The 25,119-nt window shown below is 40.1% G+C and overlaps 2 protein-coding genes across 12 annotated transcripts in view; one reads left to right on the top strand and one right to left on the bottom strand.

Annotated features, from left to right (window-relative positions):
- elp4 (elongator acetyltransferase complex subunit 4) overlaps positions 1–25,119 on the top strand; it is an 82,504-nt gene that overhangs the window by 53,730 nt on the left and 3,655 nt on the right. The gene's annotated exons all lie outside the window — the stretch shown is intronic.
- pax6b (paired box 6b) lies at positions 2,425–23,729 on the bottom strand. 11 transcript variants are annotated; one of them, XM_034201332.1, is made up of 14 exons: positions 23,561–23,729; positions 17,661–17,835; positions 14,639–14,692; positions 13,864–13,887; positions 11,316–11,446; positions 10,950–10,985; positions 10,649–10,864; positions 10,171–10,336; positions 6,913–7,071; positions 6,670–6,752; positions 6,410–6,560; positions 5,228–5,340; positions 4,836–4,974; positions 2,425–4,146 (listed from the first exon to the last, which is right to left on the bottom strand). In XM_034201332.1, exons 2-14 carry the CDS (start codon positions 17,671–17,673, stop codon positions 4,061–4,063), a joined length of 1,371 nt encoding a protein of 456 aa, XP_034057223.1. In that variant the 5' UTR covers positions 17,674–17,835; positions 23,561–23,729; the 3' UTR covers positions 2,425–4,060. The 11 variants fall into 11 exon arrangements, with proteins under 11 accessions (XP_034057223.1, XP_034057224.1, XP_034057228.1 ...); XM_034201333.1 differs by lacking the exon at positions 23,561–23,729 and adding an exon at positions 18,055–18,241; XM_034201337.1 differs by lacking the exon at positions 23,561–23,729 and adding an exon at positions 14,918–14,991 and having other exon boundaries at positions 17,661–17,950.

Below are 25,119 nucleotides of genomic sequence, written 5' to 3'. Positions count from 1 at the left end.
TTTGAATAATTCTGACTGCGAAAACTGGCAGCATTGGTAACCATCTGCAGCACGTGTTGCGAGAGGGTAGTGTTACCTGACAGTTTCATGCATGAATGAAGTGCGCTTATATCGGGTGTATGAGAAAGAGAGATGACATACACGGGTCACTTATACAGGTGAGCAAAAGCTTGTCAAGATAACAAATATTTTCCAAGTAGTTGTTGTGCAAGAGCTGACATATTCAGGGTACACTGTAAATGTGGAATAAAATAGAATCAATTCATTTTGGCATTTGTTTATGTTGACATACTACAGTTTCTTACAGATTGTACATCTGCATTTCACCACGCTGCGGATTGACTTGTTCAGTGAGTTCAGAAAGTGCATCATTTTCAAGTTCTGCGACCATTGAAGGTGTACAATATCAGTTTAATAATAAAGAAAGCCTCATTCATTATACAGCTGTTCAACATTAATGTAAATATTTTTAAATATGACTTCTTATACCTGATTTGAAGTGTTAGTATTTTTTCCTCAGATTTAGTCGGTTACATCTGGTTAGATATACACGGGCTAAATTAGTCACATGTTTCTTTAATGAGTATGAAAAGTAATTCAGGGTGTAAGGAAATATCAATTAATTTAAGCCTCTGAACACAATAACACAATGACTTGAACTTCAGGTGAATAACGTACTCCTCCCTGTTCAGTATTATCTGGATTAATATCACGTGAAGCTCTTTAAACACTCATCCTTCTCACCTCAACTATAGTAATACATATTACTGTTCTTGGGCAACCCGGACATATATATTTATTTTATTATTTCTGATTTCTCTTAATCCTCCTTTCTTATTGCTCAAATCTCAATAAGGGTGTATAACATGTTTTATAACAGCTCATTAAATATTTAAACCTGGGGGGGAAATGGCATTTTTTTGTCTTGTTTGCATTTGGTCTTAATACAATTTGCAACAACGACACATAAGATGGACACTCAGTGCTGTTGGCAAATTTCAGAGACCTACTTCTTGAAAGCCTCACTTAGCCTTTAGAAAAGACAGGAAGCCATTGGACCGAGGGCTGAGAATACGCTTTTATTATCGTGTCTTTTGGCAGCTGCCGCTCATGTCCTATTGATTCCTCTCCAAAGCCATAGTTGTTTTCCTGCAGTAGCTTTAACTGAGGTCTTATGGATTGTATTATTGAATGTCCGTCACAGTGCAGCACTATTCAAGTAGCAAAATGTGGGACAGTACATGTTTACCATATTGGACTCTGCCAATGTTGGTTTAATAAAGCCAGCTTTAAATCACAAGGTCACCATATTTGTCCAAGACAATGTACAAAATACCTAAAGCAACACTTTTTTGTATTTCTGTGGGAATTAAGATTTCAAGGTCAGAATGATTGTGTCTCATTAAAAAAAAAAACAGATCAAAAAAAGTTCTGTAAAACTTTTCCCAAAACTTGAATTGGCTGACTTGGTTTCAGAGGGAGAATTACATTTAAACCTTTTTATCCCAAGGCTGTATATTATTTAGACTTCCTCTAATTGCAGTTTTTTTTTTGCCTTTTGAATTTATTTTTAATTCTCTCTGTAATTATTAATGTTCCTCTTCCTCTTCCCCACGCCTCCCCTTGCTCTCAAAACACTGTTCCTCAGTCTGTGTGATAAACTGGATTAAATGAACAGAGAAAACTGCATTAGCTTTAGAGAAAAATGAATCCTCTTAAAGATCTGATTAGCCTACAATCCTCTAAGTTCTGATTGGACTATTAAATATCAAGTGAGACGTGTAAATTCAATTAATCAGTTTAGCACGATACTTGCCGCTGTGAATTTTACCTGACCTCGCTCTCTCCTGGACATCCTTTCCTTTAGATGCTCTCTCTCTCCCTCTCTCTCTCTCTCTCTAACACACCCCCTCAATCCACACACATACACACAGACACAACCCCCCTGCTGAGGCAGCAAGTGAAGCAAAATAACTCACTCTGCCACACAATCGCTCCTTTGCCTCGCTCTAGGCACTGACTGCTTTATCCATGACTTTTTTTCTCTCTCCTCTGCTCCCTTCTCCTCTTCATTGGTTCTGTATTTAATTTTTTTCATACCATCGTAACTCTAGTACAACAAGAGCCAGCGATGTTGAATTGCTTGACCTTTCTCATTGTGCGGCGGTGTTGTGCTGTGTGGTCTGTGTCGACTTGGTTCAGCCCATACATCAAGAGAGGTTTGTTTTTTTGGACACCTTTGTTTTGGTGGGAATTGGAGGTGTTGTGTGTAAAACAAGCTCTTGAACTGGCATTTGTCAGCATTTATATTTGTTAAAATGTGAGGATATGATGCATTGTGTCAATATTTGTGTTGCTCAGTAAATATGGACACGTTATAAGACAGAACATTGAACAGGCAAAAAGGCTTTCTTTAAGACACAATTTTACTGTACAAAATGTTTTATAGTTTTCACAAAATACATTTAGAAAGCTCCATTTTAAATAAAAATTAAATTGAAATATTTAAGAGACAGCGTGTAGACGTTTTTATCTCAGAAGCATTGCTCAGACGTAAACCCAGTGTGTGTCCATGTTCTACGTACACACTGAAATAAAAATGCAAAACTCAAAATAGCATGACGGATGATGCTAGAAAAACCCTCCCATGGTCTTCAATTATAAATAAGGACTGCGTGGTTCGACTGCAGTCTTACGAATTCGAAGCCAATGTAATCGAACAGAACGTGTTTACAAAATGTTGCAACACAAGACTAATATCTTTAAAAAAACATTGTGTACTAGATGAAATACAAAGGCTTTGGTCTGTTTTACAATCAACAATGATTAAATCTGATATGTACTTGTAAACAACTGCCAAACACTTAAGTTTAAAACTCTGTCAAGCAATGTTTAATCATAATTATAGGAATTAAATATTTCTAGTTGCACAATTTTTTTTCGACCATAGGACACTATAATACAACTAAACCTAAGAGACAAATTGTACCTGACCCTAAAGAAATGTATTTCATGATGCATGGAACATTTATAGAATATTCTCAGGGATATAAATGAAATCAACTTTTATTGGAGAAATCTTTCTGGAAGATTTCTGGGGAAGACAAGTACTTTACATTTTGACAAACAAACTGGATTATATCGAAGACGCAGTCTACCATTTACAGACTACAGGTTTTCTTTTACACCTGTTTCCCACGTTTAATGTTCTTCGTGGTAATCTAGAGTCAATCCAACCACCGAAGCAAGAGGTCCGAGTTGTGTCGCATGTTGTGCCGTCTTTGCACACTTTGAGCTGTTGATAGAGATCCGTGTTTAATAGGCCGGCAAACGCAGGCCCACATCAGAGGAGTCAAGACCACAGCCTCAGTGGGTGGATCGAGTCTGAGTTTTCCTCTGCTAAAAATCCACTCGTAAGAAATAAGACCAATAAATAGTTGTTTTTTTGACACAGTAAGAGTCTTCCCTCCAGCTTTTCGTCTTAATGATATGCAACAGCGTCCAGAGACCATGCAAAGGCTGGTAGAAAGTCTCGATATAAGCAGATCAAAAGATAGTCATGGCAGAATCTCTCAGGTTCTTCTCTCTCAAACAAACGCAAGACCAACATGGTTTTCTAGCAGTCCATCTATCAGTACTTGATCTTGGTTTTTCATATTAACATACAAATGGCCATTTACTAACACACCAGAGAAAAAAGGAAACAATGACTGAAGTTGGAAATAGAAAAAAAAACAGATACGTTTTTGTTCCATAAAAATTTAACACCGGGCACTTTACAGAGGTCCATTTTTTTCTGTCTATCCATTGTTGTTCTCTCTTCCAAGTCCTCCTTTGAATGTGCCTAGAGCTACAGAACAGCACACAGTCCCACTGGAAAACAAAAGCCCAGATGTCCCAAGGCTCTCCCAGAGTCTCTTTCTTTCTCTCCTCCTCTCCTGTCCTTTGCTGCTTCACAACCCTCTCTCCTTCTTTACTCTCCTGTGCCGTGTATGTGTGAGGAGCACTGCCGGAGGGCGATGGTGGAGTGGGTGGTTAAAGGGTGAAGTAGCTCTTCTCTCTACTGTAGTCTTGACCAGTACTGAGACATGTCAGGCTCGCCCCCTGGGACCTGGACAGGGACAGACACTCCAGGAGAGATGAGTCCTGCAGAGACAAAAAGAGAAAATGTCAGTAAAACAAATAAATATAAATGAAAACCCCAGAAGTCAACATGGTAAATATGATGCACAGTTAGTGTGACAGCTAACACTAGTTAGCCTCATAGCACAGAGCATTGTGCTTTAAATGCTTGCAAATAGGTAGACGAGCAGTGGAGCCGCAGTGAGTCACAATGCTCTGCACATGGATGCACAGTAAAAGGCTTGCAAGCTCGATAAATTGAGGCTTTGGCAATGGCATTTAAACAGAGAGAGTAGAACAGCAAATGAATCAAATTAATTAGCAATTTAGCACAGAGGAAATGTGGTTATGCATGATTAACTCTTCATGACTATAACCGGTATATATGGCTCCCAGTAAAAGCATCCTAATGGGGTGGAACTAAACTATGGGCTGGAGTAGTGGGGTTGACATGATGGCGTAAAGCGCAGAGATGAAATGAGCTTCATGCAACTGGAGAAGGAAATTGATATGGAAGGTAGAAATATTGATCCGTTTAAAACCATAACGTTTCTCAGATAGATGGAAAGGAAAAAGAAGTTGTTGCAACAGATCATGAATCAAAGATGGCTATGTAGTACCCCTTAAATTACAGGAAATGTGGCAGATGTTTCAAAGAGTGCACTGTTTGTTAATTCCAAAGCATGTTGGTAAACAATGAACTGTCTGCCTACCTGTTGAGGTGGTACCAGAAGCGCTCATTGATTGGCTGTTCATATGTGCCTGCATATGAGGGGGCGTGTATGTGTCGTAGCTCCGCCCGTTCACAGGCGGACTGGTAGGCAGCATGCAGGAATAAGAGGTCTGGCTGGGCTATAGATGGGGAAGAGAATGTGACATTAGCTTAGCCAACCATAGGTGTAGTCTTTAATTCTGTTATTTTATATAATTTATATTTGTTGTTCTCTAAGAAAGTATCCTTTAATTTTGTTTTGTTTGGTCAGTAACCACAGTTCTATATTACTCATGGTCTGTTTCATTCCACTCTTACAATCATATCAATCTTTATAAAATATCACAGGAATTAAACATCATGCACTAGTGAGCATTATGGTATTTTACTTACTTGCATAGATAGATTGTTTCCCATGGTGAAGCTGGGCATGGGGGGCAGCGCACTGTAAGTGTTTGCGAGTGCAGAGTCAGGTCTACCCAGCATTGACCCCGAGGTGAAAGATACTGTGGATGAAAATAAAAATAGTTAAAACCCGCTAAAATAACACAGAATGAGAGTGAGCGTCTCATTAACATTAAGTAGCTCAGTGCGTGCGTAAAGTGACGCGTTATCCGACAGGCTGAGCGGCCCGGACACATACTGTAGGCCTACAGCACAGCGCGTGTCTCAGGTGATTGACTTGTGAGCATGAGCTCTGCCGGTGTGCCCTCGTGCCTGATTCGGTAATCAAGCAGATAGTCAGCTGAGAAGTTTTGCTCAATCATCCATCAAAAGGAAACCACCGGAGCTTCTTCGTGAGAACTAGAACGCACAGCCACCGAGGCCTCTTGTCCTCTTTAATATTTATCCGCTTGCTGTCACACAAAAATATGTTATAATATTTCATCTGTTGTCTGACTTGATCTCACTGACATTTAATGTATTATTACATTAAAGTATTACAGTAACGGTGACGAGTTATTGTATGTGGCGTTTGCGCAATGCAATCGTTGACATATTCTCAGAGATGGAAGTACTCAGATATTGTATACTTAAGTAAAAGTAGAGCTACCAGAGTGTAGGAATACTCTGTTAAAGTCTTGCATTCAAATTGTGACTTAAGTAAAAGTAAGTATTAGCATCAAAATATACTTAAAATGACAAAAGTACTCATTATGCATATTGGCCAATATATAATATATGTTCTGATCATAGTTAAGGATGCATGAATGTGTTTATTAAAGCTAGATGCAGCACATTTTAATTACTTTGTAAGGGATATTTTGTGAATGTTATTCCAGTTAACTTAATGTTATTAAAGTGTTGATTATATTTCACATCATTATTCTAAATCTGCAAAGTAACTTAGGGTATTTAAAGAATGTAGAGGAGTAAAAGTACACTACCACTTATTTGTATTGGGGTAAAAGTACAAAGTATCAAAACAATTGAAATATTGAAAGTCCCTCTTTCACTAGTAGCTACTTGAGTAGGCCTACTTAGTTACTCACTGCATATTCTATTTTAAAATGAAATGGAAATATTATTTTTAGCGGTGTCCTGTAAGTGTTGTCCCGGATGTGGAGGGCCTACCCGGTGTGGTGGGCTGTGGGATGGCCTGGTAGACGCTAGTGCTGAAGCTGCTGCTGATGGGGATGTGGGAGGAGGAGTTGTTGGCCTGCCGGCGCTGGTTCCGCAGCTTCTCCTCTCGCCTCCACTTTGCTCTTCTGTTTGAGAACCATACCTGCAAATGATTTTGCTTATTAGTTTGCTCACGTGCATTTACTTTGCGTGCAACTTTTGAAAACTGTCATACATCCGTTGCAACAACAACAAAAATTTGGATCACTCACTTGTATTCTTGCTTCGGGCAGGTCGATTTTCGCTGCTAGTCTCTCTCGCGCGAAAACATCTGGATAATGAGTCCTTTCAAATTCTGTAATGCAATAAATCGTAAAAAATAAGTAAGTAATAGTTTAATATTATAAACATTATTCATTTCAAAACAATTAAGAACGTATTTGTGTTATTAGGAATGCATGTTGTATCATTAAAAAAGTCAATATGGCAGATAAATGATTCACTGATTGCTCCACCTTTTTCCAGTGCTTCAATCTGCTCCTGTGTGAAGGACGTGCGGTTTCTCTGTAGTTTCCTCTTGAGCTGCAGTCTCATCTGTGTCTCCTCTGAATCCTCCCCGTTCGAGCTGATAGAGTTTGTGTTTTCGCCTGCACCGTCTGGTTGTGGGCAACCATCTGCACAATAAAATATAGAAGAAATATACATTAAATTAAGCTAATTGAATAATTAATTCTCTGCTCTCGTGTTGTATCGGCTTACAGCTAATTGTACAGACCGCGGTGCAACATCATTAATTAAAGCCCCTATCATGGCTGATTAAATTCAAAATCAGATGAATTATTGCCGTTTTTTCCTAATGTTGACAGATTACAGACGACTGCATGCGTGAAAAGGAACAATATGAAAAAGGCTCCGCGGTTAAACTGTTTATAAAATATTGTGGGAAAAACAGGCTGCAGAGGGAAAGGCTCCGCGTACTTATCGCTTCCCAACAATGGCGTGTGTTCTCAAAAGGTTAAGAGAAATGTGACAAGATGTGGCGAGCCTCTTTTCAGAGCCTATGAAATGTATTAAAACCCCAAACTCTCTAGCCCCCTTTTTTAGGGCAGAGCAATGCCTCAATGGTCGTTCCCATATGGGCGTTGGTATAGCCATTGAGGTGACCACCAACTTTTGAATAGAAGAAGACGCTTTTCAGAATGATACAATGCCTTCAGGAGCAAGGGAAACCATTAAACTATGGACACAGCCAGGGACGAGCAGTGAGCCCTCGGTGGGTGTAATATATGGGAGGGGGGCTTTTGGAGGAGATGACAAAAGGATCCTCTCTCTCTGGAGGCGCGCAGGCTATAGTACTTTGGCATTGTGCGTACGAGGATCCCAGTCAACAGAGCTTTGAGTCCAGTGTGTTAACCCTTATCCACTACCATCATTAATCACGTCCCCCGGCCAGCTACACGCCAGTCAGGATTTCTGTCTTCAATTGGAAACAAATGAGTGAGGAGAGAGCATGCAACCCCCTGAACAACCAAAATAAGACCAATCTATTCACTGCCCCTTCAGTTTGCAGGGCGAGGCTTATCGACTAATGTCTGTCTTGTTGTTGGACATCATTATCACACCGAGAAGTTAATGCGAAAGTAAGCAGGGGTGCGTTGATAAGAGGGTGGTTGATGTAATATCTCACGGATGTTTGTTTGGAGCAATGGGTTGAACTCATGAAGGGAAATTCATCTTTTGGCATGCAGATTTTGATTTGCATATTTAGTCATTAGTGGCTTGCTCAAGGACACGAGGGTGTTGCAAGGTTTTGGACAGGTGTAGTGAGGCCTATATAAATGCATGTACTAGGCTTTGTGCCGTGAGTAACATGCATAGCCAAAAAAAAGTATTGAAAACTTTTTTGGGGGGGTGTGAAAGATGTAGCAGTTAGTGCTTTATATTTTCTTTTTTAAACCGTTTCCATTCGCTCACAGGCAATTTGACTGCTGTAGGTCTGAAAACATATTTAGTGTGTTTAAAAGTTCTGGAGGAAAATCTGGTGCTACACGTTTCTTGACAATTTCCCTCGCTGCAAAAATACACAAAAGTATTCTTCTATAGGCCAATAGTTTGTGCTATTTGTTTCTTCACTCAGGCTAATCCATAAAAAGGAGTGAATGTGCAGCTATTATCCGTCTGCCAGACCCACTGACGCTAGGATGGGATTTGTTTTCTTTATAAAAGCGCTGGGAAATAAACTCATTCTTTAGTATCTCGGTGTCTCAGCCAGTGAGGCGGAAAAGCAGCAAAAAAGAGATACCGAACCAATTGCGGCACCTTTCAGCTGCTGAGACCGGATCAAAACACTCTTGAGAAACCGCTTAGAACTGAAAGAGAAAGTGAGAGACTAAATCCTATAGACGGGATTTAGAGCCATATAGCCAGCGAATGAGAATGAGATAAAAGACGAAATCGGTGAGGAGTTTTTATTCGTTCCTTTTGGATAGAGTTGTCTTCTTTTGGGGCCCTGTCACTCTCCATGTAGCCATTATATCTGCTTACTCGGCTGTCAGATGGAAAACATATTTTCCTTCCCCTGAGACAACTGCTTAACTTAAACAGTCATTGAATTCAAAACACATTTAATGCTAATTACTATTACTGTAATTATTATTATTATTATTATTATTATTATTATTATTATTATTATTATTATTATTATTATTATCATTTAGAATATTAATTATAAAATATGAACTTTTTAAATAATAATTAATACATTTTACAGGCATTAGGGTAACAACCGTAATTAGGTCAAAAACATTTAAAAAAATAGAATGTTGCTATTTAAAATAATAATAACAAAAGCAATATTATTGATTTGTATTTTTTTTTTATTACATTTAGCTGTCCATATGGTCGTTTCCGCTTTACTGCTTGTTGATAACAGCCCACGTGTCCAAATGGTCATCAAACAAATGCAAATTATAATTTGATACGACTGAATTCCAGCACTTGCATTTCCCTTTTCTGATGCAAATCAATGAATGCTTCTATAGCCTAATACTTGTTTCATGAATGGATATTTAAGACGCAAAGAAAGCGTATAAGGTGATGCTTCCAATAAGAAAATGTGCTCAGTGTTCGGCCTGCAGAAGGCCGACAGGAAACCCTCTGAAGTGGAACATTTCCACAGCAGCCTTACCATCTCCACACTCCTGCATGTTGCCATAATGAGAGACAAAGCCCTCTCTAATGAGCAATTACACGTAGTGCGGGCCGTTCCCATAACCAATCATTGCGTGTGAAGGAAAACATTCCTTTGTACTAATATCCCCGCACACAGCTCCCCAGCTCTGCCTCCCCATCAGGAGGGGAGGAAAATGTAGGCTGTTGGGTGGACACCTCTGCTGAAAGGACAAGTCGCTGTCACGCACATCCATGTCTGGGACAGTGGAGGCATTCAGACTGCATGCATGGCCTATGGCTTCCTCTAATCGACTAGTCTTAATTGGGGGTCTTGTTCAGGGCATCAAAGCATGCCAAATACCTTATTGCATACAGAGCCTTGTACCGGAACTACTGGAATAGAAAGCTGTAAAACTATTCATATTCAAACATGGCAATTTATTGTGACCACGGTGGAGTTCACATGTATCCCTATGCAGCCACATTCAAACATGGATGGTGAAATATTTATTTGGGTCTGACAATATTTTAAATCCTTATTTTTTTAAAGAACCGCATTCGTCAAGGTGTCTTTATTGCCACTGTGTGATAATGAGGCTCACCTTGGTTGGGCTGGCCTGGCACTGATGTTCCGGGGTACCAGCCGGGCCGGGTCCCCCAAGTTCCTGTCTGACCGTTGAGCATTCTCAGTTTGTCATACATGCCATCTGCGCCCATCTGTTGCTTTTCACTAGCCAGGTTGCGGAGGACTCTGTTTATCGATGACACCTGAATGACAAATTACATGATATACAGATTAGATGGAGCGCCGTATCAGTGTACAAATATATAGAGCAGCGGTTTCATAGCACACATATAGGCTTAATAATAAAAATAAATGTACACAAGAAGGTGTTCCAAAGCGCACACATCGACAGCGAGCTGTTTTCACATCTGCGCGCCACACAATGTGAAACGCATTGTATTTAATAAGACTGAATGGTTCGTTGCCCATCTCCTTTTCCTCCACTGCATGAGGAAAAAAAGTCATTTCATGTGGCAAATTAAATCATGCACATAACTTACAGTCAGCACACTTACACTGGGTATGTTGTCGTTGGTGCAGGTCCCCTCCGACAGAAGTCTGTCACGGATCTCCCACGCAAAGATAGACGGACACTCCCGTTTGTACTGAGCGATTTTCGCGACCACCTCTGGAGTGGCGACTCTGGGCTTGCTGCCGCCTATTGCTCTCGGTCTTATGGAACCAGTTTCATAATACCGGCCCAGTATTTTGCTCACACAGCCGTTGGATACCTGTATAGAAAACAAAAGACACAATTCACATACATTATTTACGACTATTAATGGAATTTCTGAGATGGCGTCAAAAAAGTATCACCTTTTCACTGTCCAGCACTTGGACTTCATCATGGGTCTATAAAAACAAAAAATATGCCTTGAATGGATATTAGCCATTTCCCATATTATATTTATTCTTTATAGAAGCTTGACGTTTACTGTAGGCTTACTTTGTATCGGTCTTATTAGGTTTCCAATAAAAAGAATTATGTAATAAATGATCATTTACCAGCTGAAAAGATCGTAATGCCAAATTCAGGCTGCTTTACTGCAGCTTAAATGTTGCATTTTAAAGATGGACTTCATTTTTGAAAAAGCATACATTTCATGCTTTGCTTAACGATTTTATAAAAATTGACAAAATCTGCATAAACGTGTTTCTGTGCAAAAGGTGTGTTAGTGTCACCTGCAGTATCCTGGAGATGTCGCAGGGTCGAGCACCACTGTGAGCAAGTTCAACTATTTTCTGCCTGGTGGAATCCGGCAGCGGTCTACCATTAACAAACACACCACCAAGCTGGTTTACGCCACTGTGACCTACATGGAGAGAAAAGCATCTCAGTCATCACACCGTTTTATAACTCCAATTAAAACATGTGATAAAGCAAATGAGTTTCATTTAATGGAGAAGAGAATGGTAAAAGCGCTCAGGATAACCGAGTGAAATATGAAACATGAAGACAGTAAACAGAGGCACAGACGGCATTTCGCAGTTCAATTCAAACAAGTCAATATCATATTGTCGAAAAAAGTGTTTAAAATCGAAGTGCACTAATTAAACTATAGTTTTAAGAAACTGTCACACCGGCACATTGCCCTCTGCAGAAAACACTGCGCAGTTATTTAGTAAGACATGCAGAAACTGGATTCAACTACAATAGCCTACCCTCACTTCAATTAAACTAGAACATTTAAAAACGTATTTTCTTATATTAAATGAAGACATCAGTCGATCTTTAGCCCCTAGGAAACTCAACCAACCTTTTATCAAACCGGCAAACTTCGTTATTAACAGTCGCATCTTAATCAATGACCAGACAATTAAAGCTGCGCAGCAGCAACATCCGCAACTCACTCCTAAACTATCTCCAAAATAACAACCAGCAGCACCGAAAATCACATAATATCCTTAACCCGAAATAATATGTTAAACTAGCTTATATTTAAAAGCATCGCTATTCCGAAAGTGACTTTAAATCGACAAGTTATTTCTACGATAGTCCTCCAAAACAAACAATAATTACGCATCAATACGACAGAAACCACATACAATACTAGCTCTAAAATAGCATTTTTATGATTGGTTATTGTCTAAAAAAAGATTGCTTTTTAGAGATTATTCCTTATATGTCCTATGGTATTCCTCTAAAGCATAGAATAAAGCAGCAAACCTGATGCCAAAAGGGAGAGCTGACTCCCCGGAGTGCCTGAGCTGCTCTCTGTTTCTCCGATCCCTTCCCCTGCGCTGCCGCCCGGTACATTGACTCCGGGAGCAGAGGCTCCTTAGCAATAAATAAGCTCCAAATATAGAAGAGGGGGAAAATATGATGAGCCTGCCTGACATTTGTCTTTAAAATAAAGCTAGCTGCACGTCAAGTTTGAGCTTAATTTCTGGAAATAGGCGGAAGTCGCCTCGGATCATGCATGGGAGGCTAATTGAAAAGATCAGTTGGAGCACTTGTGGCAGGCATGTCACTTTATGACACCGCTCTGCTTTTGAAAATCGCATCGTCACGACAAATAGTAGCATGATAAAAACGACCCTTTCTGTCTGCATTTGGATATCACTCAGACAAAATTGGACGCTACTCGTTTACCCTCCGAGGGAGACTTCGTTTTAAGGTGGCCAGGGGCTATGCGCGGTCACAGAAACGAGGGCGCGCCTGGATTCTTAACATATTAAAAGTGACAAGCAGTTTTTTCCCCCCCTTGTTTGTATTTGACAACAAATGCTCACAGCCACTGCAGTCCTGTTGTGTGCAATCGGTAGGCGTCTTTACTCTGCAATATGTCACAGGACTCTGCTTTAAACTGCTATTTAATTTTATACAAATTATCAACATGGGCCTGCGTGAAAAACAAAACTGTTTAATTGAGTAGCGCCTTTTGGCCGCTATGTGTAATAATCTTCCAGCGTGGATCTGATTGATAGTAAAGCCATTAGCATCCCTCCTGCTCTTTGGTAATTCCAGGATTAAGTGGAATTAATAGACTTCTTACGGGGAAATTGGCCTACCCGCATTAAGTAGTGCTGCTCTGCGGGTTCTCCAGTCACCTCTGATTTACAGCTATCATATAAATCCTCCGGATCGATAAAGCCGTCGGATAAGGACATCACATACAAATCAAACTCTCCTAAGGTTAAGTCTTAATCATGGCACAATTCCCTCAAGTGCCAGAGTGATCTCGCCCGCTGGCGCTGATTATGCGCCTTGTATTCTATTACAAGTCGACTAATAGGAAAACATATGGTGTCAATTTGGACGCTCCCCACCATATACACCCAGGAGTTATTAGCACAAAAGCCACGGAGGCCGTCGCGACCTTTAGACAACCCAAAGGGCCGGGCCCAATGATATCTCCTCGTCTATTTGCACCAGACATCACACGCCAAGCCTGGTGAGCATCCCATTATCATCAATCCGCTGCAAAGCAGAAGCACTGGGTATTGTATAGCAGCTTTGATAAGGCCTCATCATCTCTAGGAACACGGGCAAGCAAATAAAAAAAAAATCACAGGGAATAACCTATAAAATAAGACTCTATTTCTAGTTCGTAAAAAATATTAGTTTTATTGTCATCACAGGTCACTGTTATTATGATTCACACCTCTTCACATCAAACAATCCAACTGTCATCAAACACATTTTTTTTGTATCATTAATGCGCACAGATTACAGCACAGACACGTCATAAAGGTATAGATAATAATAAAATAAAATCAACCCACACACCTTCATCACAGATGTCATACACCTCTTGTCCAGCAGCAAGAGAGAAAATGATTCATGTTTATCCTTTTTGATTTCATCACACACCAGGAACAAAACAAATATGTGGGCCACTTTAAACACAGAGGCCTAAGCAACTTTGATTTTTTTTGATTGGCACCCACGACAATATGGTTGTTATCTTCCGCTGTGATTCCAGCCTGCACCTAGCAGTGAGGCCTGCGGTTATAATATGAGCATTTTTTTTTCTTCTTCATGCTGTCTGTCCGTGAAGAATATGGACTAATCTACATAAGACATTATTGCTATTCCTCATGTTTCATGCAGGGCTCTTCTCTACGCAGCTAATCTTGTATGCAGCCTGGCAGCCAGCTCTAACGCTAATGCAGACGGCTGTGCAATTATTTAATACCAACTCAAGCAGAAACAAAAATCTCCCTCTCAACCCAACCCCCTCTATTCTCCCTCCCTCTCTATGGAGCAGGACGACGTGTGATTAACTTGTTCAATAATAACTTCTCTACCTATCATTGCAAAAAATAAATTAACAGCAATGAGACAGCCATCAAATAACTGAGAATATGTTGCCCCTGCACCTCAAAGTCATGCAAATATATGCCTGCACATACATTTCCTTTCCTTTAAAGTGTTCTTAAAGTTATTTCGCTATAACAACCTGTGCATAATGTCAGTGGGTGTGGCCTCAATGCAACCACTTTAAATATTGCAGTTGTAATCAAAAGTTTTACAAATAAAAAGACATAAGAAAACAACTTACTGTTCTGCATCATTGAGGCTACGCCAGACTCCCACGCGGCTTGGCTGTGGTATTCTAAGCGTCACAAGGGGAAAACAAATATAGGTTAGCATCCTGTACACATTTTATTTGTTCACATTTAAATTATTTGCAACTTTTTTTGTAATTTGTTTTGTATTATTTAAGTTTCTCATCTTATCGTGCTATTATAATGTTTGGGGATCTTTGTGATTAAAACATTATAGATGCATAATGAATTTTCACATCCACTCAGTGTATGTGTATTTTAATTAAACTTGCCTGGAAACAGAGTTGACTGTCCACTCTACAACAATTTAGTCAATCATCTGCCGTTTTCACTACTTAATGTCTCCCTATAGGACAAAGCAAAACAACACATTAGCACAGCCACAGCTATACTGATGCACTTACTTTATCTTCATTTGTGCCCTACATTAACAATTAACCTAAATGTATCTGACAAGCAAATAAATTAAAATTGACGAGACAAGATTTTTTTAACATCTCTGTTGGGCCTGTTTTGAACTTGTTAAAAATAAATTCAGACTAACAGCTTAGCCGTGATGTTGGGCCTATAACTCTTTTACAGCACTATTTCTTTCAGGGCTTATAAAGCAATCAGCCCTCATCGTCTCAGCAAGAGGCTTCTATTATTATTTTTTACTTGATATCCCTCCTCTTGTGGAGTCTACCGTGGAAACTGTACAGTGACACACGTTGTCTACCTCGCCTCATTGCTCTGCAAAAGTCCAGACCAGGAGGGGGTACAAAGCTGCTGTACAAAGCCTGCTGGACTCCCAACAATGCACCCCCCCTTTTCTGCCTCCGTATACCTCAGACCCGGGGCGAATACTCGGCCTCCGCGACTAGAAACACACAGCTTCCCCACTAAACACACCAACAAGTTCAGATTAATACAAAGAGCCGGAGGCATGCATCCACCCCCTCCGGGACCATTCACACACACTCCCCCCCCCCCCACACACACACACACAGATACACGACCGTGACCCCGGTGCAGATATAGTGTGTGAATGTGGGTTTTGTTGTCCCTGCTTTTATAGAAAAAAAAATGTAAAAGTAATTTCTTGTTACAAATATGTGGTGGTTATTTTGTGCTGCTGGTGCAGGTTGTAAAGCGGGTTTTAAAGACACAACAGCGCAACAGGGCGCTCAATTGGAAAAGACAAATGCATTAAAGAAGCTATTGACTGGGAGACAGATAAAAAGGGGGCCAGGGAGGGAGAAGTCTGAAGTTTTCGTTTTCTCCCTCCATGCACAGTTGTGTTGTGTGCAGAGCAAAATGGCCTGATAGCGACGTCTAAAACAGCCTGTGTTTAGTCCATGGCTAGTTTGTAGGATGCACGCAGGGGCCGCCATTGCATTTAGATTGTAGCTTCCTTTCATGTTTAACAAATAGGTTGAATTAATCAAATTCAGATTCCATCACACTGGACCACATAGCCTGAGTTAGCCTGTTTAGCATAACATAAATTTACCAAAACAACCACTATTTCAGATAATAATGTTATTGTTTGCCTTATGTCATGATGTCTAAATTAAGGTGGAATAAAACCTTTTTTTAAAAAGACTTTAAATTTGCCCAGTTTGGAAACGCACTGCAGCAGTAGCTTTTTAGCCTTTTAGCCTTTTAGGGTCCAAGTGGTTAATCATTTAAGGTCGAAAGCTCAAACGTTGTTGTTCCCGAGGTTAACTACGATCTAATCTGCATTTATTTTCCTTTAGTAATCCGTAACAACAATGTCTTAATTCAACATGCTTATTCTGGCCGCGCTCACAACATTCATATGCAGAAATAGTGCATGTAGGCTTGGACTACAATGGCCCGGGTGCAAGTTGCAGGATAACAAAGAATAACATATATATATATATATATATCTTTTTAATGCCTTTATAAAGGCTTGATACTTGATATTTTTAAAATGTGTTACATATTACATATTGCATTTAGTGAGTTAGTTAATATCCTGCATGTTGCCAACAGGTTTAATCTCAACTCAAAGCCTTAACAATTTTAGTGTATCCTATTTTAACAATTGTATCAAGCCATGGGCCTGCATGGTGTGTTTCTTCCATAAGTATTTTGTAATATAAATCATAATTTTAGGTTCAATTATTTTCAGAATAACAACATAAAAATGTTAAATGGCAGAAACATTTCTACATCTGATTCTAATAATGTATTTGTTTTGACAAACTATTTTAAAGCATTATCAATTTGAATCAATTGTTATGTTAATACAAATTTATTGTCGTGACGATTTATTTAAATTAATCATTTGAAATATTTAAAATCATTATACTGATTGGCCTGTCAATATAGTAGCTTACTATTTTTAAAATACAACACAGCCTAAGTACTGACATTTCAAAGTAGTTTAACTCGCTGTCATTAGAGGAAACACGTTTTAAAAAGCGGGGAAAGTTGTATTTTCTCTGACACACAAACACTCTAAAACCGGCCTCCTCTTCAAGTGCTCCATGGAGCTTTTTTTTTGTAGAAGGCGCTTGGGTGACTCGCCTGCATGAATCAATCTGACACCTTTCCTCAACGGGTCATTGCGCCCCATTCTCCACGATGATCACTGTCCTGGCCCAACGTGACTTTTTACTCTTTGGTGTCATAAATAAGCGGCAAGCTATCCGTAGGCCTAAACACACCAACAAAATCGAGCAGATAAAACAGACAGAGGAGCTAAAGGCTGTTCGCACTTTTGAGTGAGTCCAGTCAGAAGACAGGCTGCACAGTCCAAACAATAAAACACCCAAAACCTCACCACTGCACCTACAACCTACAGCCGAGAATAAATGAGCTATATTAATAATAATAATAATAATAATAATAATAATAATAATAATAATACAAATAATAATAATAATAATCCTAATAATAAAATACAATAATAACACATACAATAATAATACTTGTTATTTATAATAATATGTAATTATAACAATAATCATTCAAAAGCACACACAAAACTTTAAGTCAGGATCTCACCTTTTTGGGGCATCCTGCTTGGTTGTCAGAGTCCTTGGTAAACTATAGGCTACAGCCTAGTTCTCCACACCACAGAAAGAGCACAAAAAGCCGACCAGGATCAGTCTCTCTCGGGAAGTTTAGAAGAGGAAAAATTAGTTTCCAGTGGTCTTCGGCGGAGACGGAGGGGATATCCCTGCGAAGGGGACAGAGATTGACAGTGAACTCAGATGTCAGGACGCACGGAGTTTGGCGAGGATGTGCGCTGGCGTGTGAGAGAGCGAATGAGAGAGTCGGAAAGAGAGAGAGAGAGAGTGGGGAAGAGAACGAGAGAGAGGGGTGGGGGGCGGAGAGAAGGAGGGAGGGAGAATGGTGGTGATGGTAGAAGGAGGTGGGGGTAAGAGAATGAACACACCTATGCTGATTGGTGATGGAACAAGTGTATTAATGTATGTGTTCCTGGTCTGCTGTGTGCGCCTCGCCTCGCCTCGCCTCCCTCCGCTGCTCTTCACTGGCCCATTAGCGCGACCCGACCTCTGTCATCATCCCCCATATAAACACTTCCCCCTGCACCATAGCAAAAGCGGCAAACGGGGCCGAGCCACAGCGAGAGAGAAAAGAGAGAGAGTCTTCGCATCCCACTAATCAGCCCACGCATGCAAATACCCTGCGCTCACTTGCTGAATATTGCCCTATTGCAAAGCAACTGCCTCGGAAATGCCCATTGGTTGGAAGGCTCTATTCTTCCAGGCTGAATTGGGTCTGCACTGGGAATCTGAGGCATGTTCATCAGCTCCAACCTGAGGCTAACTAGTGCTGCAGTGAAACGGGAAGTAGCACAGCAGCAGCAGCAGCAGCACGTGAACCAAGGCGCTCATAACACTGCATAACATTTACAAAGAGCTGCAGCGTGTTTTGTAACGAAACAAGGCACTGTTCTGCAGATGTGGGTAATGTCACATTAAAACAGGATATTATATCGTTATGTTGAAAAGTTTGGAGACATTTTGGAAAGTGTCCAACCCTGGTTTCTTTGTGGTTCCTGCGTCCATGTGGGTTCTCAGTGATTGACATATATAACTATTTACAATTGTTTACATAACTTACACCAGAGTTGCTCACTTTGTGAAACACTTCAACTTAAATCAGCTTAGCGCAGGAATTAACTCAATGCTCGAACATAGGATTTTGCAGCCCCAAAAGTAAAACTGCATTGAAAGTGCAGCTAAGTTGTGGAAAGTTATTTTTTAATATCCTATGTGAGCATATTTACTTAAAACAAAAATATTTTACATGTCCATGTGGCACTGCCCTCGCTCACTAAAAATAATAAATGCCCACCACGTGCTTTTGTTGATTATTTTGGGTATCACCTTCCACTGAATAGCCTCACCCCTCCTGTCAACAAGGACACCATGCGTAAAGAGCGCAGCCTTTATGCATGCTCCGGTGCTTTTTATGGACACATTTGCGAGGCACGGCGACGTCACTCCTGCGACCTGACAGCAAATAGCACGCGTAAATAAAGTAAAGCAAATGACTGTGTAGCCATGGCCACACGCTCCCAAACTGCACTGGTTGAATGACTGGCTATTAACGCACACCTCAACGCACCCAAAAGCAACCCCTCTGCGCCCGTGTTTGAGCATACACCCCGAGCTTTGGGCAGCACCAGTCTTAGCTCTGAGGAGCCCCGTTGCTCACTCCAAAAGGAGGAAAACCGAAGGGAAGAGAATGAGGGTTGTATGGATGTGGATGCCAAACTATAGCAGAAAAGGGGGTGCATGAAAGGGCAAAGAGAGAGGGGGGAGAGGGACAGGCATAAGCAGGGGGAGGGGAGAGAAATTGCTTCTTTTTTTGGATGGGAGGCCATGAAATGAAGTCATAGAGGCCTACACTTGACTTTCTTTGACATGTGAAAAAGTAGGAGAAGTCAGAGCTCATCAATAAAACACTTCGGAGGTGAAAGAGGGCTCCCTAACAACCATCGCATTCCTGACTATGGGTTCAATGAGTAGACAAACGACACTGCCAGAGAGAGAGAGGGTGAGAGTCAGAGAGGGAGAGGGAGGGAGGAAGGGGAGAGAGAGAGAGGGACTGCCCAGCTTGAATGGGGCCCTCAGTGGGCCGGCGAGATAATGAGCTGAGAGGACCGGCTCAAACTGTCACCGAGGGTCCCGCGGTGAGGAACAACACTTTGGCCAATACTCCTTCATCAAACAACCCGTAAACTAAACGAGCACATTCATCTGTTTCTCCTTGCTGCATTGTTTCTACTCACTTAGACTGGTGGCTCAGCCTATAGGCCTACCGTGAATGGCCGCAGCTTATATCAGCTAAGGGGGGGTTCCCAAACATTTTCACGTCAAGAACCCCCCTATTAGACATGCATTAGACGACAAACACCCCCCCACTAGTAACCCCATCCGATAGGAGTTTGTGCAATGAGGGGAGCTTGTGTTGGTTATGATTTACAGTCTAACTGAATGACAGGACACGCTGAAGGTGGAGCTAAACTTCCGAAGAGACATTATGAGATTGACTTTTTGTCTAGTTGTTTAACGGAGGGAAATTATTTTCTGGTGAGAGAATTTAATTAAAGTTACAGACATAGTGTAATACTAAAAAAACATAGTTGATTGGACTATCTCCTACTCTGTTTACCAAACTGTGCATCCTCCAGTTGGCTGTCAGAGGCATCTAAACCTCAGCCATGTTTTTATAGATATATATAGGCTAGGCCTACTTGTATTATTTGTTTCGGATTTGGACACTTAAGGTGTGCTCAATTTTGTAACACGACGCTGATAAACATATAGCATATCGTTATGTGGTCTCGAATGGACAAAAAAAAGAAAAACTGTCTCCATGCCTGTTTTTAAGATAATTGTGGTTAGCCTATACCTTTGTAGTGCAAATGTTATTGCCACTCACTTGTCACAGACTGCAGCTGTCAAAAATTCACACCACTAACTTGCCCTCGCTGAAAAGACAGATTCCCCGATGAGTGTGTCAAGTAGTTTTCTTTGGAAACAATACCTCCAGTAGGTTATTGATTTATTTGGTTAAGCTGTAAATCCGCTCCAAGAGCTAATTCGTTGTCTGCACTCTCGGGAGATATCGTATTTGTTTCATTCACATCCTTCACTCGCATGTCAAAGCCTTAACTTGATCAGAAAATAAAATGCAAAACATGTTTCCTATATATTGTTTCACTGTTTTGTAAGGTAGTCTAGATTTCTGTGTTAGTCTGTAAAAAACGGGTTAGGATGATGTGAGGAAAGCAATTAGCCCAATTCGGATTAGCAGCAACTAATGCCACAGGCCTTGAAAAGAAAGCCTAATCTGGTCGCTATTTTCCCCCCAGGGCAATTTGGTATTTGTACCCATCTAGGAACTTTTAAATGCAAAAAAAAGAAAAGGATGAAAGAAAGAAGACAGAAGGGGAGGGAGGGAGATGCAGTGAAAAACAGTGACATTGTTTTTGGACAGGGAGAGGGATGTAGTGCAGGGTAAACCTCCTAATGTAGTACTTATTTGGGATTACAGTTTCAGGGCTGATGCACATTTATAAATTCATCACGTATGAAACTGGTTGAAATGGTGCTTCCAATCCGGTTAATATTTTAGGAAAAACAGTTTTTTTCTTTTTAATTCTTGAATGCTTGTTTGCCTTTGTGATGATCTCCCATTGGAGGTCATAGTTCACTCACCTTTTATAAAGCAGGACATCTGGGGAGGTCTATTAGAAAATGTTACAAGATTGTTACAAGCTTGTTTATAGTAAATAAAGGTGGCTGAGCTGATTCCTTCTGATTCAAGGAGATTTTTAAGAAAAAAGTAATGGGGTTACTTGTTATTTTTGGAAGAATACATCAAATATATATATTTTAGTTTCAGGACAGCGCTGCTTGCACATTATAAACCCTGTGTAACTGTTATTACTTCCAACAAATCTCATCTCTACCTGCTGCCTAATTAAAATTGCACAAGCCTACCATTTTATTACACCTGCTTCATGCACTATTGAGCAAATAATCAAATTCAATATTATAAAATCTATCATAATCTTTGTTTCACTATTGATAATTATTGATGATAACAATAACAATTATCAGATGGCATTTTTATTTCCATTCAATTAAAAAAAAATTGTTGGCAGCACTATAATGGACTATATTTGAGCCAGGAAAAAAATGTGTATTAAAAAAACACACTACAATTATAACTATTTTTAAAATAATTAATAATAAGAGTAATTTTCAACTGATGTTTATTGTTTGTTTCCAATTATCACTACAAACGTCGATCTGAATTTGTAAATTGTATTCTTGATGAGTTGACCTGTCATTCATCAAACAGCCTTGGACTGTCAGATTTATTCTCGCTAAAGAGATTCATGAGGACATCTCTGGTTTATTTGCATATATTATTTGCACTTTAACAATGAGCAATTATGTTTATATCAACCATAATTAAATAAACTTCTTTCATTAATCTGCTCTTTTTTATTTTTTTTACAAGCACATGGACCGCGTCCCGGAAGACATCAATCTATTAATGCTGACTTATTTCTCAGCACACTAAGCAATATGCCAAAATACCTCCAGGTAAAAAATAAATACTTGAAGATGTTACTTATTTTGTAAACAAGCATTTTCGCATGTTTCAGTACAATAAAGATGCCAACACATGTCATTGTATTAAATTAATTAGGGTTTATCCTCCATTGTTGCAAACGTATATTTTGTGTATTTACCTAATTATTTGTGCAAGTTTATGAGGACAAAAAGGCCAGGATTGAGAATTTCTTGTGCAGCCTGCTGAAGGTGTAACCACAGTCCACAGAAGCCCTCTCCTGGCAAAAGGCTGAAGGCTGGGATAAACACCGGGCTAATGGTGTCACAGCGCTGCTCGCAAGCGTGACAAAAAGAAACACTGGACCCAAACATACAAGAGCCATGGACCGAGACATCCAGTGTCCCAGCTACTGTTTGGAAATTAGATAGTATTTTTATACATTACTTTATGAATAAAATACAATATATATATATATATATATATATATATATATATATATATATATATATATATATATATGGGAAGGACATCTAATTAAAGATGGCAATAAAATAGAAACAAATAAAACCCCACATCAATATAGGTATAAACACAAGGCACACGTCATTAAACAAATGTTTGTTTTAATCTGAAACCGCTCACGTTATTTCCCTGCTTTGTTGTTTTATTTTAGTTTTACTTCCTGGAAAAATTATGCAAAAAAAATAAGTAGCCTAAGTTAAAACACGACCAATAATAATACTCAAATGAAGTTTTTCTCAAAAAAATGCACGTGGCTCGCATTTCAAATAAATAGCAGACAGCTCACATAATGAAATATTCCGCTGATGGACAGCGTCATTTGCACGGTGCTGATGGATCGAGCAGAGCTGAATAGATCCCCATACACTTTACTGTACAGGTCGAAGCCTTTCATTTCCACCCGGCGTAAAGCTCACAATAATAGGCGCTTTTTAACGGAGTGACGTGCGCTTAATTCCTCATTGAAGATCGCTAATTACACGCTAGCTACGTGTGTGATAGATGACAACAGAAACAAAGTCAGATGCTATGTTCAACTTTATGTGGGTGTACACCTCCTGTGGGCTACACTGAGCAACATGCAAGGAGTAAACCCATAATTGCACCTACATTTGGCAATGCATCATGCTTTTAATTAATCAACCTGCAGGCAAGTAGGCTATCAGATTTAAATGTTCTTTGCACCCATTAAAGTTTGGGAGAGCAGGAGAAGTGCGCACATTTTCAATGTTTTAGTGTTTTCAAAGAAAGAAAAAAAAGAAAAGTATCAGAGAATTAAAAATGTAAAAGAAGTTAGAATATAGTCAGTCCAAACTCACCGGTTGAAAGGCAGCAGCTGAGTCTAACCGGTATCCTGTGCGTATTTAGTCGCTTCTTCCCTCCCCGGATCTCTCCTCCGTGTCACAGCGACAGAAACTTATAGGTCCCGATTAAAATATATCTATAGACCTTTGGATCCGTCGTGGAGTTTAAATGTCAATGAGAGTGGGAAAAAAAATCTGCGGCTCTTACTAGCAACTTTCCCTTCAGCATCAGCCTCAAGTTGGCAGTGATTGGCTGGAGCGACGGGTCGACGTCACACCTCGGACAGGACACAGAATGGGGAAGTGCACAAGGTAGCATATACATGTGGAGCACACCGACCTGTTTACTGTCCCAGTGTGTGTGTGTGTGTGTGTGTGTGTGTGTGTGTGGGTGTGTGTGTGTGTGTGTGTGTGTGTGTGTGTGTGTGTGTGTGTGTGTGTGTGTGTGTGTGTGTGTGTGTGTGTGTGTGTGTGTGTGTGTGTGTGTGTGTGTGTGTGTGTGTGTGTGTGTGTGTGTGCAGGGACTGACAGCTAACACCACACTCAACAGGGGCCATTATTTTATTAAAATTATCTTTTATCTTTATTACATTTTAAAATGATCGTATTTCATTTGAGACTGTCCCCTGTTTAAAGTAGCTATAAGGTTAAGCAACATACAAAATAAAACTGTCTTCTCCAGTGATTTTAGAAATAAAAGTCTTACATTGAGATGTTCTCTGAGCTTGACATACAAATAAATGAGTAAAATCTATAGAAAACAACATAAGATATAGACTTGGGTGACTTAGTCAGTTTTTATTTTGAGTATATAAAAAATATTGTACATATCATTTCAAATGCATGGAAACTCAACTATCAACACAATGGATTTTGAAAGCTGCGTTAAACAGACGATGCTTTTAACAGTTTAACAGACAGGGGTTGACTGACATTAGGAGTGTGAGACATAAGCATTTAAACATGCAGTTGTTGTTGTTGTTGTTGTTGTTGTTGTTGTATTTTTAAATATGAGCATGCTCAGCGTGCAACAGGTGGTCAGAACAGGTGCAGGCAGGTCCTAATCAATACACCTGTGTAAATGCCTCTTACTGCTCCTTATGATGTGTGTGGGCAGTAGGCCGAGCATCGTTTCCAAAGCTTTAGTATTATAATGACAGAGCTATGTTGCAATAATTCTAATTAGTACTCATAAACATGAGTTACGTTGGAGACAATTCCACTGTTTCAGCCTGGCCTGAAAGCGTTTTATTTCTACAGCCCTATAAAGTTGCCATAATGGGGCTTTGGCTTCCCTTTTACTAAGGCGGGCTAAAAGCCTCGAATCCTATTTCACAGCCTCTGATGTTTGTGTCAATTTGAACAAGACGGTGAGTAAATGGGCAACCGCGCCGCCGCCTGTCTCTCAGGAAGAGACCGGGGCAGCGCAGGTACGGGCCAGTCAGGACTGGCTGTGTTTGGGCCATTATTTGGAGGGACAGCCATTAAGAGGCCTTGATACTGTGCAACGCAGCAGGGTGCTCGACATCCGCGTTGGAAACAGCACGGCTTGGTCCCTGCTTATCAGGCTGTCA

Source organism: Gymnodraco acuticeps, unplaced genomic scaffold (assembly GCF_902827175.1).
Source record: "Gymnodraco acuticeps unplaced genomic scaffold, fGymAcu1.1, whole genome shotgun sequence".
In the NCBI taxonomy this organism is placed as follows: domain Eukaryota; kingdom Metazoa; phylum Chordata; class Actinopteri; order Perciformes; family Bathydraconidae; genus Gymnodraco; species Gymnodraco acuticeps.
Note: the sequence above shows the minus strand (reverse complement) of the source record. Positions and strands in the feature narration are given on the sequence as shown.